The 17,118-nt window shown below is 37.6% G+C and overlaps 1 protein-coding gene across 50 annotated transcripts in view; it reads right to left on the bottom strand.

Moving 5' to 3' along the window:
- Nucleotides 1-1,178: 1,178 nt before the first annotated feature.
- mapk8ip3 (mitogen-activated protein kinase 8 interacting protein 3) overlaps nucleotides 1,179-17,118 on the bottom strand; it is an 88,546-nt gene continuing 72,606 nt past the window's right edge. For 23 of the 50 annotated variants that reach the window (XM_073935067.1, XM_073934984.1, XM_073935007.1 and 20 more), the window contains 10 exons: nucleotides 16,398-16,517; nucleotides 16,227-16,307; nucleotides 13,613-13,680; nucleotides 13,390-13,538; nucleotides 11,424-11,595; nucleotides 9,199-9,312; nucleotides 8,708-8,746; nucleotides 5,681-5,842; nucleotides 3,758-3,904; nucleotides 1,181-2,614 (listed from right to left, as the gene is read on the bottom strand). In XM_073935067.1, coding sequence (XP_073791168.1) covers nucleotides 2,490-2,614; nucleotides 3,758-3,904; nucleotides 5,681-5,842; nucleotides 8,708-8,746; nucleotides 9,199-9,312; nucleotides 11,424-11,595; nucleotides 13,390-13,538; nucleotides 13,613-13,680; nucleotides 16,227-16,307; nucleotides 16,398-16,517 — 1,177 coding nt within the window. In that variant the 3' untranslated portion in view covers nucleotides 1,181-2,489. 50 annotated transcript variants of the gene reach the window in all.

Below are 17,118 nucleotides of genomic sequence, written 5' to 3'. Positions count from 1 at the left end.
CGCACATGCTTTTTAAAAACGCTTGCATCATATCAGCTGTGTGTGCGACACTAAAGCCCTCGTCAGCGAGTGAGGGTGTTCGCCGTGTGATCAAACTCTCATTTGGTATTCATCTGCTTGCTTTTGCTCACGCAGTTATTTTTATCAGTCACGCTGCTTCTTGTTTCTAAGATCACATTTGCACGGATATTGTCAAACGACCATGACCTAAAATTCTAATTGAAGAGCCACCACTGGCAAATTAAAAATGATCTTCAACCAGCTAAAGTGGCTAGTAGGAGTGGTTGTCTAACCGGTCACATCTGAAATCTAGCCACATGTGGCGGGTGTTAATGCCAAGCCCTGATTGGATGGGTGTTGGCCAGATTAAGTAGTTATACATGAGAAAGGAAAATGAAGACCTGTCCAAAAAAAAAAAGATTTAAGACCTACAGATTTTTTTTAAAGGCTTAACATTTGTTTTTTGAGATTTTAGACATTTTAAGATCTTGCGCACACCCTGAGCAATTGACGAAAGTGAAGAAAAAAAAAAAAAAAAAAACCTTGAGAGCACCAGGCTCAGTTGGGCCATTTCTCCTCTGGCCAAAAATCTTGTGCAGAGCTGCAGTCTAGGCGCTGGATGTCCATCGTGGAGAAACTGCAGGTGTGAGCAGGTCACCGGCGTGTGTTCAGGCTGGCCCATGAGATCGATCTGAAATGAGTCTAATGTTCTCCACTCCGCCATGACCACCACAGCATCTGCTCAGGATACGGCCTGGTCCAGGATAATGGAGACCTCTAAAACCTGTAACAATTGACTTCCAAAGTATTTTCCTACTATAGATGTCAATAGTAACAGGTTTCCAGCTTTCTTCAAAATATCTTTTGTGGACAACAGAAAAAAGTGACAATTAATACTGTTTTCTGCATGTCATGTAGAGCAGTGTTTCTCAACCACGTTCCTGGAGGACCTCCAGCATAGCAGGTTTTAGAGGTCTCCTTTGTCACACCAGTTACAGGTCTTTCAGTCTCTGCTAATGAGCTGATGATCTGAAACAGGTGTGTTTGGTTAAGAAGACATGGAAAATGTGCAGAGCCAGTGGTCCTTCAGGAACGTGGTTGAGAAACGCTGATCTAGAGTATTTTAAGTGACAAAACGATGACAGCGTTTTAATAAAAAATGCCGCTTTAGACGGACGTATTCAGCACATAAACGTTTATTTCTTAATACTTAATACCACACAGAGAACACAGAGTGATGATTTACATACAAGGCGATTGGGCGGGATGTCCATCTCTGTCAGACCGACAGCCAATCAAAGGCTTCGATTTACCTCATGCTCACTATCCCAGAGGGAAGGCAGCAGATCCAGTCAGCACACATCTCACTGAGGCGGAACAATAAATAAAGGACTGCAACTGGGGTTAAAGAGATGTTGCTTCAAAGCACAGGTGTCAAACTCGATTCCTGGAGGGCCGCAGCTCTGCACAGTTTAGTTCCAACCCTAATTAAACACACCTGATCAAACTAATTAAATCCTTTGGGCTTGTTTGAAACCTACAGGGAAGTGCGTTGAAGCAGGGTTGCAACTAAACTATGGCAGACTACCCCAGCTTTAAAAGAAATGAAGGGATAGTTCACCCCAAAAAACAACATTCTAGCATTTACTCACATTTCTTCCAATCCTGTACACGTTTTTTTGATATAAAGAAAGATATTTGGAAGAATGTCAGCAACCAAACAAAGCTTGCCACCCATTTACTGCCATGGTATTTATTGTAATCAATCTGATTGGTTGGTGACATTCTTCCAGATATCTTCCTTTGTTTAACAGAAGTAAATGAGTTTGGAAGAAGTTGATGATGAATAAACGATGGCAGATCTTTCATTTTAAGATGAACTATCTCTTTAGTTTACAATATTTTAGATGACACTGAAACATGTTTGGGTTGTGCAAGACTTCCAGCCGATCCCGATCGTTCATTTAATTATCCTCATCTATTGCCTCACATTTCTCTCTGCAGTGCAAGATTCAATCCAGTATTTACATATTGAGCTCTCTTGGTTTTGCCCTCTTGTTTGCATGTACACCAGTGTTTCCAGGATGATCTCCTGATTCAGTGAGCTGTGTGCTGAGGGACTGTACAGATAAAGGTCAGGGTTATTTGGCAAAAAAGAAAAACAACTGGGTAGTTCTTTCAGGAACTTAGTTTTGGTTCTGGTTTAAGCTGTTTATATGCATTTCCTTTGAACTCAGTAGTAAGATGCAGGACGTTTTGATCTTTGTGTGTGTTTTTGGAGGGAAACGTTATGAGGTGGATTAAAGGTAGTTATAATTGAGGGAAATACAGGCTAATGGGGTCAATATAAGAGTTTAAAGAGGGGTAGTTACAAGGCCGTGGTTGTTACGGAGCGTGGGGCGAAGTTACAGAAAGGACTCATACTTTGTCTTTGGGACAAGGGGAATTTATAGGGGGCGGGGGGTACAGGCAGGAGGTGTTTGTTTAAATCACTCCGGAACATAAGAAACCTGCCAGACGATGATATGACTCCTCTCTGCTTTAGACAAGGCTGGCTTCATCTGAGGAGCTTCATCGTCGTCTGCTTCCTCCGTCTCGTCATCCTCACCGTCACCTGAGAAACATGTCAGTTAGGATTAGTTGTTGTTTGTATGCTCAGGCATTCTGTTTGAATGCGAAAACATAAAATTCTCCAAACTTGCTTACGATTCAATTTCATATTAGGAGTCACGAATAAAAGTAAAAAACAACTCTATCTTAGTTTCATTTCTAAACGTTCTAATCCCACGAAATCTGCAGAAAGTCACGTCTGGTCCAAGACCCTCCCACGGAGAATTGTCAGTCTACATCGATCGATGATTGGCTCCTGTACTAAAAGGCGGGGCTTCATTCACCATATTGATCGTTACACTTTCTCCCATTCAAAACTATACGAGTGACACTTCTTGGGTATTCTAGAGCCTTTGTTAGTGTTAAAACAGTCTAATTGACACTGGAATAAATGAGTTTTTGAGGCTATTCCACTAGCATCAACAAGCTTTTCCCTTTATTTAAAGTGTAGAGTCTGACATCCCATTCACACGGGGCTTCAGTGTCAACGCTTGACAAGGGGGAAGGTCTGAAGTTGGGGCAGACGCGATCGTCATAGCAGCATCGGCCAATGAAATTAGTCAGCAATTGGCTACTGTCTGAGGTGGTGTATTTGCATACAGCGATCTGATTGGCTGATGCTTCTGTCGGCGCTTGAAAAGTTGAGCAAGTCCCAACTTCTGCAGCGAGTAACGCCTCTGAAGCGGCAACCGACGGATCCACAATGCAGTTTGGCAACGCCTGACGTCATCCATTCAAAGTGAATGGGAAGCGTTGAAGCTGGCGCCCTGTGTGAATGGGGCGTCAGTGCTGGTTTTCAGTCCTATAAGTTTCATAGCATTTCAGACAATTTTAAACATATTTAATTTCAAATTTACAGAAAGATTACATTATAATCCATAACTGATAACACTCTCAAATACAGACTGGTAAAAAAAAGAATACACGATTTTCTTAACACCACAATCTATGCAAAACATTAAGCCTTTAGTGGAGTTTTTCCCCTCAGATCCAATTTGCATGAGTGTCCTATGTGAGAGACGAATCTATGCGCACACCTAAATACTTACATGATTGCACCTGAATAATTTTCTGATTATGTACAAACACTGGCATGTGATTGACATTCATGCATGCTAATTTAGCTTGTGTTGTTTTTGCTTCTCACCGATGCGGAAGTCAATGTAACCCTCGCCTCCGCTGAGCACCAGCACATTCTGAAGACTCTGTGCTTCTGTTTCTGCCGGGGCCGAGGACCCCTGAGACTCTGATGGGCTGTCCAATACGCTGCCGTTCAGTGTGGCCAACACATTGCCTGAAAAACACACAACATCAGATCGTTTATGACTGACCAAATTATTTCCAGAAGAACTATATCATGCATATCATGGCGGGGGGGGGATTTTACTTTCCGTTAGCAAAGGCAAGCAAAAACATGATGAAAATGTGCTAAATCAATCGCTGTAAATATATGCTAGCAGAGTGTTAAATTATGCCAGAAAATTGCTACAATATTTCTGATAGTGTAAAATAATACAAGAAAAACACTACGACAACATGCTGTCAGAAGGCTAATTCAATGTAGCACTGTACAAGAAATCAACATGCTAAAAACGTGCTAAATTGTGCTTGAAAAATGCTAGCGGTATGTTAAATAATGCTAGAAATGTAATCTTATCAAAGTGCTAAAACATTAACAGTATTAAATCATGTTTGGTACATGTTTACAATACACTACTACAGCATGTTAGTAATATTAATCGTGCTAAGTCATTCTAGAAACGTAATGTTATTAAAGTGCTAAACAATAACAGTTTTAAATAATGTTAATGTTTACAATATACTGCTACAGCATGCTAGCAGTGTTAAATGTGTGCCAATTGTGCTATAGAAACATGTTAGCACTTGTTAAATCATGCTAGAAACTTAATGTTATCAAAGTGCTAAACATTAACAGTGCTCAATCATGTTAGTTACATATAATGTAATGTAAGGTGTATTTATATAGCACATTTATTGTGTATAAGCACTTTACAATCATAAGGGGGGGGGGGGGGGGGGGGGGGGGCGGTCTCTCCACACCACCACCAGTGTGCAGCCTCTACTTGGATGATGCGACGGCAGCCACAGGACAACAACGCCAGTGCGCTCACCACACACCAGCTATTGGAGGAGTGGAGAGACAGTGATAGAGCTGATTCAGTGGATAGGGATGATTGGGAGGGCTGATTAAGGGCTCCTGCTCTTTACGAAAAAAAGGATTTTAAATGACCACAGAGAGTCAGGACCTCGGTTTAACATCTCATCCGAAAGATGGCGCCCACTGACAGTATAATGTCCCCTTCACATGTTAACAATATACTAGTACAGCATGCTAGAAGTGTTAAACGTGTGTTAAGTCATGCTAGAAACACGCTAGCAGTGTGCTAAATCATGCTAGAAACATGTTATCGAATTGTTAAAACTAACAAACTTTAAACATTTTACTTACATGTTAACAATATACTACTAAAGCATGCTAGCAGTGTTAAATGTGTGCTGGGTCATGCTAGTAACATGTTAGCAGTGTGCTAAGTCATGCTAGAAACATGTTAAGAGCAGATTAACATCATTAGTTTTGTAGTTATACTAGAAATGTACTAAAACAGGCTTTAAACGTGCTAAGTCATGCTAGAACCATGTTAGCAGTAGCTAATTCTTGTTACCAATATACTTCTACAACTACAGCATGCTAGCATTGTTAAATGTGTGCTAAATCATGCTAGAAACATGTTAGCAGTTGCTAAATCATTCTATGCTAGAATTCTATTCTATGCTAGAATGATGCTATCAAAGTGGTTAAACACTGTTAAATAATGTTAGTTACATGTTACCAATATACTACTACAGCATGCTAGCAGTGCTAAATGTGTCATGCTAGAAACACATCAACATGCTAGAAACATGAAGGTAACATGCTAAAATGCTAACAATTCATGCTAGAAACATAACGTCAACAGATTAAGTTATACTAAATAGTTTTTTTCTGTATTACTATTATTACTATTACTGCAATTTACTTAGATTAAATAAGGACATAACTGACACTAACCTGGCACTGACACAAAGAACTTGACTGCATCTCGATGTCCATGGAAACAGAGTTGCGCCTGTGCCATGGAGCAGTATGGGATGAAGCTGCTCTTCTCTGAGGTGCTATCATCTGCATATACATGGATCACGCCTCCTGATGATGTAGGCGACACCTTATTGGCTGCAACAGAGCAGAATCCACCAATCAGAAAGCAGAATGTCTAGAAACTCACTGGGATTGTGAGCATGCAAATTAATACATGAATCTGGTGCAGAAGAAAACAAAGAGCTCACAGCATGCACACTAAAGAAACCAAAGGAACATGACCACAGCATTTGAAATAAATGAAATGAAGATAAACTGATGTTATATGAGATAAGCACAGACGGAAAATTCATTCATAAAGCATAAAACCAACAACAATAATAGTTCATGGAACTATCGTATACATTAAAAGAAGACCTAGGTGTTCATCGAAATCTTCGTTTCTCTTTGTTTTTGGAAAAAAAAAGAGTTTAACGGTTACTGAATTTCGTTTAGTGAAAGAGATTTATCAGACAAATATGTGTGGATTTACGTTTACAGATTTATATTTTCATTCTTGTTGAAAAACTGGTACAAGTTTGAGTAAATAGTAAATATCTGTTTTATTTTACGAAGATCTATGAAAATGAGTCAAAATGTTGTCATTTGTTACAGAAAAAAAATCTTTTTAGGAAAAAATAAGATTTTACACAAAATATTAATGTTTTTTAACACTTGTAAAGTTAAAAGTTGTATAGATATGCCTTAAAAAACTGGTGCCTGTTAATTTTTTAACACATAAATGATATTTTTATTTTAAATGTGGAAAAAAGCCACAAGTAGTCCACAAAATAAAACTAAATTTATATTTTACTTAAGAGCTTGGAAATACAGCAATATCGATCTATAAAGTGTTTCTATATTATTTATTGTGTGTGTGTATTTCTCTTCAAACAAAATGGATAGAAATACATTTTAGTGAATGATGAGACAAATTAAAGACTATGGTTTCATTAAACACTACATATGTAAAGATTATATGTAAATATATTATTGTCTTAAACAATGAAAATCTGGGAATAACAAGGCTTAGTAGAATAATACAAGATCAGTATATGAAAATAAATTTCACTTGCTATGTATCTAGGACTTTTATTTTGAAAACGCGAGCCCCACAATGTTTACTGTGCGTTACCGAGCAACCAAAGCAAGAGACACATTTCATACTGGCCTCAGTACGCAAAATGCAAGATTTACACATTAAACATTTATTTATCTCCACTCTGAAGAGGCATAAGGTTTGTTCAGTTACATATTTTGTTAATATATCGTGTTTATTGAGAAATTAGATGCAGCTGTTTTAACAAACACGTGAAGACTGCTGAATCGTGTCAAATCCCTCAGCTCAACTGTCATCTGTTCATGCACAGGTTGATACTAAATCCTGGCTGTTTTCTTTGACTGTAAATTCAAAATACAACACCATAAATCTCCATCACTCTCTGTTGTGAAGTATAATCATTAATTAGCCTTTATCCACTCTGATTAGGTTAATATTTGTCTATGGTCAGCGCACAATCCTGTGTGTAAGAGCTGCACGTCAGAGTGGAGCTCATTAATATTCACGACACGAACCATATATGGTCAATCATGGACCTTATGAAACCTGGGGTATTTTATGGAGACTAATAAACTTATAAATTCGTTTCTGGAAATTTTTTGTATTTACCGAAGCCATAAAGCTAATATGTAGATAACAGAGAACAATTTACCTTATTAAACCAATGCAGTATATGCACTTTAAAGTTTAATACATAAACTTATTTCTCTGATTTCCCATTTCAAAAAATCTAAACAATTGGATACCAAATTAACAAAATGTAAAGAGAAATGCAGTTATTTAAAACAATCTGCTTTTTTTTTTAAACATTAATATTTCCACAAAATATTCATGTTTAAAAAAGTGAAAACATTGATATTGTGTTTTTTTATATAATGAAAATTAGTTAGATTTTTTTTTTTTACATTTTTTTATAACAAAACGTTGCCCAAAGGTATGAACACAATTAATACTAATTAAATAAGCCCTACATCACATACATAACAGCAACCCCTCAACATTAAAAAGGTTCAAATGCTAAAGAACAAAGATGCAGTTTCAGAAGCTTTTTAAAAACAGATAGAGCTGGAGCGTATCTAATGTGGGGTGGGAGCTTTGGGGGCGATAACAGCAAAAGCCAGATTCCCATTCCGCTTACACCGGGACCTTGGTACAGAAAACATAAACTGATCAGAAGACCTTAGTGATCTACCAGGATTACATAAATGTACAGTAGGAGATCTGATAAGTAGGGTGGTGCCATATCATTTAAGGATTTATAAACAAAAATTTATTAATTAAAATCAATCCGTGACCTAACAGGCAGCCAGCCCAGAGAGGAAAGAACTGGGGATATGTCCTCATACTTCCCTGTCAGAAGTCTCGCAGCCGCATTTTAGAATAATTGCAATCTAATCAGGGCATTTTGACTAATACCCACAAACGAAGAATTGCAATAGTCAAGTCTCCCTAAAATAAAAGCATGGGTCAGTTTCTCAAGGTCATTAAAAGAGAAAGTCGTAAATAGAAAAAAAAATGGATTTAACAACCGAGTTTACTTGTTTAGTAAATTTCAGATCACTATCAATCTGAAGTTAATTTCTCGAAATGACAACATTTTCATTTAATATATGAAAAAAATCTCATCAGCACTTTACAGAATAAGACAAACATTCATTTACTATATGGCGATATCATCTATAACTTTTATCCTCACTGCAAATTAAAATGTAAAAAAATGACCAATAAAGTGAATGAAAAAAATGAAAAATAAAGAAAATAATGAAGTTGGCAATGCACAGAAAACATACTTCATCCATAATAAAGCAAACTGAAAGACATTTGACCAATGCAATAAACGAAAAAGAACCAGAAGTGTGAGCGATGCCGCAAGAGTGACGGTGGTCAGGGTTCACACTCACCCCTCAATCCCAGCAGCTGGCCTCGGTGAAGCACTACGGCTACAGGAGGAGGAAGAGGAACAAAGCAGGACGAGAGAGCAACACTCATCAGATACAACACAGAGAGAGAGAGAGGAACAATACAGAAAGAGGAGAGGAGGAGGAGAAGACAAGAGGAGCTTCATTGGCTAATTAATGTATTTAGGATGTTGACCCAGTGGTTAGTGATCTGGGATGATGACATTAAAGGTTGCAGGTTAATCCAATGAACTGGAGAGCTAACGAGATCCAAGCTGCTTTACTAGCTTAGCTGCACCTGGGGTTTGAATCATTTCGTGTTTGACCGCTCAGTCAGCTTCAGGATGATAGAGTCCATCACAAAACCAGAAGTAACCAGTTTAAATGAACCAATGACTGGAGATTGTTGCTGGTTGGAAATTAAAAGGGTTCGGGTGATCGGGGCAGGTGTTAATCTTTAATAGCGTCTGCATGCAAATACAGATGAGACTTACTTTCAGTCAGGGGGATTGAGATGATGACACCATTTCCTGTGCCCACCCACAATCGGTTTCCTCCAATCAGCAAGGCCGTTATCCTGACAAAGGAGAAGCCCAGCTTTCCTGTACCTGTAGATCACAGAGTCAAAGACAGCAGGTTGTCAAATATTTGTATTGCAACAAGCGGTCTATTATAACATTTGAAGCATGTTAATGAATAAAATTGTCATTAATTAAAAATATTAAAAGGTTTAAATGGAAAAAAATTATCTCTTATTACACTTAACATTGTTGTTATATTGTTATTATATGCTTAAGTAAATACAATTTTTTATTAAATATGGCGTCTTTTAAATGGAAGATTTTCTCAAAAAGAAATATATAAACACACACACAATGCAATGCCCAAATGTTCAGTTTTGACTAATTTCTAAACTCAACTTCAAACAAAAAGAAATCCCAATCAAAGACAGCAGAATGTAAAATATTTATATCACACAACTATTAGTCTATTATAGATGTAAATTTCAAATAAATTTGAAAATTTAAATATATACATATACATACAACAGTTCTGTCTGGTTCATTAATCGGATTGGCTGATAGCCATGTGATATTTGGCCAGTAACAGCACTGGACCAGCCTTCTCACCCTTTACCCTTGTGTATTACGCCTGTTTCACACCGCAAGCGTCAGCGCGTACGGAGAGCAGAAGCAGCACGCAGGCGTTTGCCTTTTATACCAGCTGCGTCTGCAGAGCGCAGCTCTTCGGCAGCTGCTGCAGATTTCAACCTATCTCTGTCTATTCTATCTAGTTACCCATGTCTCTCTATATACAAATACACTTTTTAAACTTTTCATCTGCACCAAGGCCCGCGGCAACTTCCTTCTATGCTGTTTCTTTAACCTTCAAATGTTTATTTTACTAATCATAGATCAAATAGTACTGTATGCTTCTCAAGCTTAATGAGAAGTGTCTACAGTGTCAGAAGACAATCGCCTGTGATATCATGTCATTTGTTTTTTAATTGTCAGGTTGCTGTAGGCCTATAGTTATAATAATATTTATACAATATAGTTATAATGATATTTATACATGATCAAACTAGTGTTACTTTCTCCGCTTCAGTGATGTCCAGCGGCAGAATAACAGCTCGTTAATTCATGCTCGTGCAGAGGATGAGACGGACAAAAGTAACAAATGCATGCCATTATTTTACTTATTTTCGTGTTGTCAGGTTCACAGTGCAAACAGCTCCCGGTAGAAATAACTCGAGTGAACATAAAACAAAGTCGAATAAAACTTTTTTCCTCTGCATCAGCTGCACAGCACACAGCGAGCTCACATAATCCAGCATGCGTGTCGAACTACACTACCCACAATACACTTCGCTATGGACTACAAATCCTGTAAATATTCTATTTCCCCTCTCCTACAACACTAGTGTGCAACTTAAGCAAAACTGATACTAAAATTGTTTTACATTTGGTTTTGTAGTTCGGGCCTAAATAAATGTTTGTTGCCGTTTTTAATCGTTTAAGTTCATTTGATTTACTATAAATAAATCATTTGACAATATTAACGCATTTATTGGGTAAAATTGCTACTTTTTACTGTCATTCATTGTGTTTTGATCATTATCAATGCACTGTCACTTTAATTGAGCGTGAGCAGTGTGGCAAAAATAGACCCAACGCCGAAACTATCGCTGCACTGCTGCTTCGGCGACGCTCACGCCTCGCTCTGACACGCTGCTGCTGCGTGCGGTATGAAAGCTCAAATCTGTTAACATGGACGCCGAGAACACACGCGCTGCTCACGCTCTGCTCACGCGCCGATGAAGCTTGCGGTGTGAAATAGGCGTTCGTCCACCCACATGCAGCAACAAGCATAGGACACTACAGTTTGACTAGCATTGCTGCTGTTGGACAACATAAATGTACTTTTGAGGCTTTTTTGTCGAAAATGTAGTTGTTTAGATTGCAACCATGCAGTTTTTTTCATTAGGATAGTGCCTATTTTAAATATTTATAATATCTGAGAGGCCATTAGCCTGCTATACTGAGTAGACCAAAGACAGTTGACGTTGCAGCTGGAAGGGCATCTGCTGCATAAAAAAACATGCTGGATAAGCTGGTCCCTGATAAATAAAGGGACTAAGCCGCAGGAAAATGAATGAAACAACATAAAACTGAACACTGTTGTGTTAATGTGAAGTGCGGAAAGAGAGCAGTGTTACCCAGCATCTTGCTGACATAAGGCTCGATGTCCACGTCCTGTAGATGCTGGTGTGTGTGAGCGTGATATAAGCGCAGTGTAGAGTCCAGACGGATTGAAACCCAGACTCCATCCCCAATCCACGCCAGCTGCCTGACCTGACTCTCCTTGCGTGGGTGAGCGTCAAAAGATTTCTGCATGAAGGAGAGAGAATGAAATAAAACACAGTTCAGAGACTATAGCTATCTTTCCATACCAACTAGATTTAATTTAGACCGCAAATTAAGTCACACTGTGCTTTTCGCCCCATATACTTCCCTTCATAGGCATGCAAATGCAGCACACTACCTAACAAAAGTGTTTTTGCCTATCCAAGTTTTAGGAACAACAAATAATAACTTGACTTCTAGTTGATCATTTGGTATCAGAAGTGGTTTATATGAAAGGCAACGGCCTCTAGATTACACTTACTTTACCCAAATAAAATATGATCATGCCTTGATTATTAATTATTTAATTAGGACACTAAGGTCTGACTTTGCTTAGACAAAAGTCTTGTCACTTAACAGAAATAATGTACAGTATAGAATATAAAGTCATGCTGCAGTGGAAAAAGAATGAATATTGTGCATGACTCCCATGAGCTTGGAGGACTGCATCCATACAACTCTGCAATGACTCAAGTAACTTAATAATAAAGTCATCTGGAATGGCAAAGAAAGCGTTCTTGCAGGACTCCCAGAGCTCATCAAGATCCTTTGGATTCATCTTCAATGCCTCCTCCATCTTACCCCAGACATGCTCAATAACGTTCATGTCTGGTGACTGGGCTGGCCAATCCTAGCACCTATATCATCTTAGCTTTAGGAACTTTGATGTGGAGGCTGAAGGATGTGAAGGAGTGCGATCCTGCTGAAGAATTTGCCCTTTTCTGTGGTTTGAAATGTAATGGGCAGCACAAATGTCTTACTACCTCCGGATGTTGATGTTGCCATCCACTCTGCAGATCTCTCACACGCCTCCATAGTCAATGTAAACCCAAACTTGACTGATTTCTGTGAGAATCTAGGGTCTATGCGGGTTCCAGTAGGTCTTCTGCATTATTTGTGATGATTGGGATGCAGCTCAACAGATGGAAAAAATCTAACTTTAGCCATTTTTACAAACAATCAACTAGAAGTTATTATTTGATGCTCTTACAACTGGGATCGACGACAAGACTTTTGTCAGGTATTGTATATAGAAAATGCAAACTCCGTTGACGAGTTTCACATATCACTGCTTTTCAAAGTTTCAAGTTTGGTGACCATTACAATCTGTGGGATTGTGTGAGACCAACAGAAGATCAAAACATGACCTCTCTGTACCGAAATGTACACAGTGCCATACGACAGAACTTTGCATGATCAAGCCTAAAGCCGCAGTTACTAGAGTTTATGTGCAAAATCGAAATACAAACATTATAAACATAAACATGTATGCAGCGTTCACATTCAGAAGACGAAACGCAATGAACGCGCTGCAACTTTTGAAGGTGTTAGACACTCTTTGGGAGCTTAAGTCAGTTCTGGAGGTAATAATACTGAACCACTGTAATGACAGACTTTGGCTGAGGGATTTTAGAATGATCAAAACTACATTTTAGATGATTTATAGTGTGGTTGGTATGCTAGATTGTCCGCATCACACATTTTTGTTATCACATGATCTGTTTAAACTAAATCACATGACTTTTTTTTGATGCACATACTGAAATGTATTCTGTAAATGTATTTCCATCATTGTTTAAGCTCATTTTTTCTTATCAGATTTCAGGTTTCTTATCAGATTTCCTGATTTCTTATCAGGTTTTATTTTCTGTGTATTTTCAAAATGTATGCACATCCTACTCTTTCCATTGTACATTTCTTGTGCAATATGCGCATAAAAACAGGTGGATGGAAACAGAGCTATTGATGTGGATTTAGGATGTGTTGTCTTTAACTCGCCTCAATCTGCATGCTCTTGGGCTGAATCACATGGATCTTGTTCTTGTTGCCGCACCAGACTTTATCATGGACCACAGCCATGCACCGGATGGAGTGATGAGGTCTTCCCAGATCCATTAGATGATAGTTGGAAAGATCCCACTGTCCATCTGCGGTTACAGTTCACAGTTGTTGTTGTTATAGAGAGCAGGAATAAATAATGCATGACAGATATATAAATTACCTTCAGATCTGTGGAAAATTGCTAGAGTCCCATCAGCTAAAGCAACCAAAACTCTCCCCTTCACATGTCTGAAGCACAAAGAGACACAGAAATTGATTATTTTTCACTATTTTTCATGTAAATGTTGATTGTTACTAGTTTTTTTTTAAATCCACACAAAATCAAAATTGACAAAGTATTCTGTTGCAAGCACACATCGTGAGTCTCAGGCCCTGTCCACACAAACACTGCTATTTTCAAAATAGTATTTGGTCGGTTTGGTCGTTCGTCCACATGTAAATGCAGTATCAGATGATTAAAATACAAGCTTTCTGAAAACTTCAGCAAGTAGCGATGGGTGACACAGACTTAAACTTAAAATTTCTGGTAATTATTGTGATAATATTATTGACGATAATTCATATCCACTGAGAGACAAAGTCCTGTATCTAAAGTATTCATTTTCATGTTACTTGATTTTTAAACACACATACACACCTTCAACCCTGTTCCTGAATGCCTGCTATTCTGCAGAGCTCAAGCATAACCAAACACACACTGAAGAAGCTAATTAAGCTTTTCAGGATCATCTAAAACACACAAGCAGATCTGCTGAAGCAGGTTACAAATGAATGAGTGCGCATCGAGACATGGCTCATGTGACCCAATATAGAAGCCCAGCATCCATCACGTAAACAATATAAACTAATCCAGAGTATATACAGGAATCAGAGAGTGAAATTTAATACCTTTTAAGACTTTTTTTTAAGACTCTTTCCAAACATTAAGACCTTATAACTACTTTAGGTTTCAACTGGAAACACTGGCAAGATTTTAAGTAGCAGTATTTATTATATATTTATTTAAGAAACTAATCCAAAACTAAAACATTATTCACATACTGAGTAAAAATGTATTAAATTTAGCTAATTAAGCAAGTTGGCCCCTATAACAGCAGAAATAATATTGTTGCCTTGGTTACTGCAGTAAACAAAGCAGCATGATGTTAAATCTAGCAGGATTTCATTGATTTCATAAACCACACAGCATCCTGACATTCACAGATTTAATTCAGGCTAGCTATAGCATACAACTGTACATTGCAGAATCAATACCTTGCAAAATAGCATTTAAGACTTAGTATTTCTTTTTAAGGGTCTTAAATTTCTCTACATTGATTTATCAACTTTTAACACTTTTTAAGACCCTGCGGAAACCCTGTGATCTAAAACTATTGCATACAAAACGTGCATAAATCACACTATGGACATGACAATAACATCCATACTGGTTAAAAAAAAGATTCAATTAAAAGAATACGAACAAATGAGAATTTGTCTGTCATAAACTACAGCAAAACAACTTGTCAAAAAAAAAAAAAAAAAAAAAGACAGCCTGCGAACACATTAATTACAGAAATGGAGAAAAGGGCGCTCTTTTATTATCAGCTGCAAGTCAGACGCTCTTTTTTTTCCGGGTCATTGCACCTTTTGCTGTGTGCAGTATAAATGCAGACAATCGGATGCGAGTCACTTTTAAAAGACGATGTTAATAGTTCATCAAAAAAAATAAAAATAAATAAAAAATGTTTTATACAATCACAAAATCAGAATTGACCATCAAGATCTCCCGTGTAAATGCAGCCATTGATGTCTAAACTTTGCAGGATAGTGGGCAGAGATTGAGTCTCGAGCATACATTTAAATGTTATTTATGTTTCGCTCACTCATAATCTCCGCATATACTTTAAGGAAAAAAAGACTTTATCTATGGTCAGCTATCATTGCAGGACAGAAAAGAGGATTAAGATGACGCGAATGGAACAAACGTAAAGACAAAACTAACGCTGATTTTTTTTCTTGTGTTCTTTAAGCCATCCTGAGTATTTTATAAGAATAAACCATAAGAATGACCTTTATTTAATAGACTTTATCACTGTATTGAATACTATAAAATAGCATTATTTTGTAATTAATTGTTATAATAAACAATCTCTTGTTATAAGAATTTGTTATTTTAAACACTCGACTGGTGTTATCAAGTGAATTTAGAGAGAAAATAAGTCAGTAAATCAGTGTTTGTAAACAGGCTCGAAGACGCAAAACTATCGCACATTTACTACAGTAAAAATAAATCACAGACCAATTAAAGGTTTTATTATTATTGCGATACGTATTTTTTTTTAGCATGGGAAGAATTTTTACTGGGATATTGTAAATAATATCGCCCATGCCTACTGGCCAAGGTGAAGATTTTCAGAAACTCAGATTATGGTATGAAGCTTTTACCTCCTGTTTTCTTCTTTCTGATTGGCCAACACGGCTTTATTCTAAGGCTTTATTTGCGAACTGTTGATTAGAATTACCCTTAAGAGTGAATAATTTTGCATCTTCATTTGGACGAAAACCAGAAAACTGTTCATAAAAATACCCATGTACATGTGGACATGGCCATAGTGACCACAGACATACAATACAATATTAAACTGCAATCTGGATTTGAGCATAATACTGTTTCACTATATTCTGGTTCAAATAAATGCAGTGTTGTTGAACAGAAGCAGCTTTCATGAACATTCCACAATCCTATCGATCCAAACTCAAAGTGACACGCGCTTCATCAGGAATCCACTTACACTAAACTCAGTACAGAGTCTTTGAGCTTAATCGAATGGAGGCATTTCTTCCAGTTGGACACTGCAGAGTGGACATACAGCCTGTGGAGAGAGTTTACATGATGCATATGAGGTCTGAGATGGAATTAAGAATTTATAAAATGAAAATGCAACTGAAAGAATCAGCCCTACCAGCCGTTTTGGGCTCCTAACCACATGGTGGGAGCAGCACTCGTTCCTGCACGCTCGTCTGCGGCCTCTTCTGAGTCTGCTGGTGCTGAGGACACTTTCTCCTTCGCCACACCAGGCTCACTGACCAAACAACACAGACAGGTAAACATGTTGCAATTCAACACAAGCATTTCCAAAACGCAAGAGTTCAGGTTTGATTTGGACAGTAGTGGAGATGTAATAGGACGTCCCTTTTCCCTCTCTGGTTTCAAGTCATCTGAAGCCTTTACTTATAACCAGCACACTAGTAACTCACAAAGAAAGAGTTTTATTGTCAGCATGTTCCTAAGACAATACATACATTGGTTTTGATTATGTAAACTATACTGTAGATTAGCTTTCACATCAGAATTTTTTAAACTATTGATATATACAGTCATATTTAAAAGTTAGGACACCCTATTGAATTTCATGGCTTTCCATATTAGGACATAATAAAAAAAACTACATGGTCCTCAGCAGGTCTTAAAAATGGGAGGGTATTCTCCATAGAAGGAAAAACAAACATTATGGAAGTCAATGGTTACATTTATCCAACATTCTTCAAAATATCTTCTTTTGTGTTTAACGGCACAAACAGTGAAAAGTGAGTAAATGATGACAGAATTTTCCTTTTTGGGTGAACTACCCCTTTAATAAATTGTAATAGTTCAAAAAATCTATTGCTACGGATAATTTAGCA

The sequence above is a fragment of the Danio rerio genome, chromosome 3, assembly GCF_049306965.1.
Source record: "Danio rerio strain Tuebingen ecotype United States chromosome 3, GRCz12tu, whole genome shotgun sequence".
Classification (NCBI taxonomy): Eukaryota; Metazoa; Chordata; class Actinopteri; order Cypriniformes; family Danionidae; genus Danio; species Danio rerio.
The sequence above is the reverse complement of the archived record's forward strand: the minus strand, read 5'-3'. Positions and strand labels throughout refer to the sequence as shown.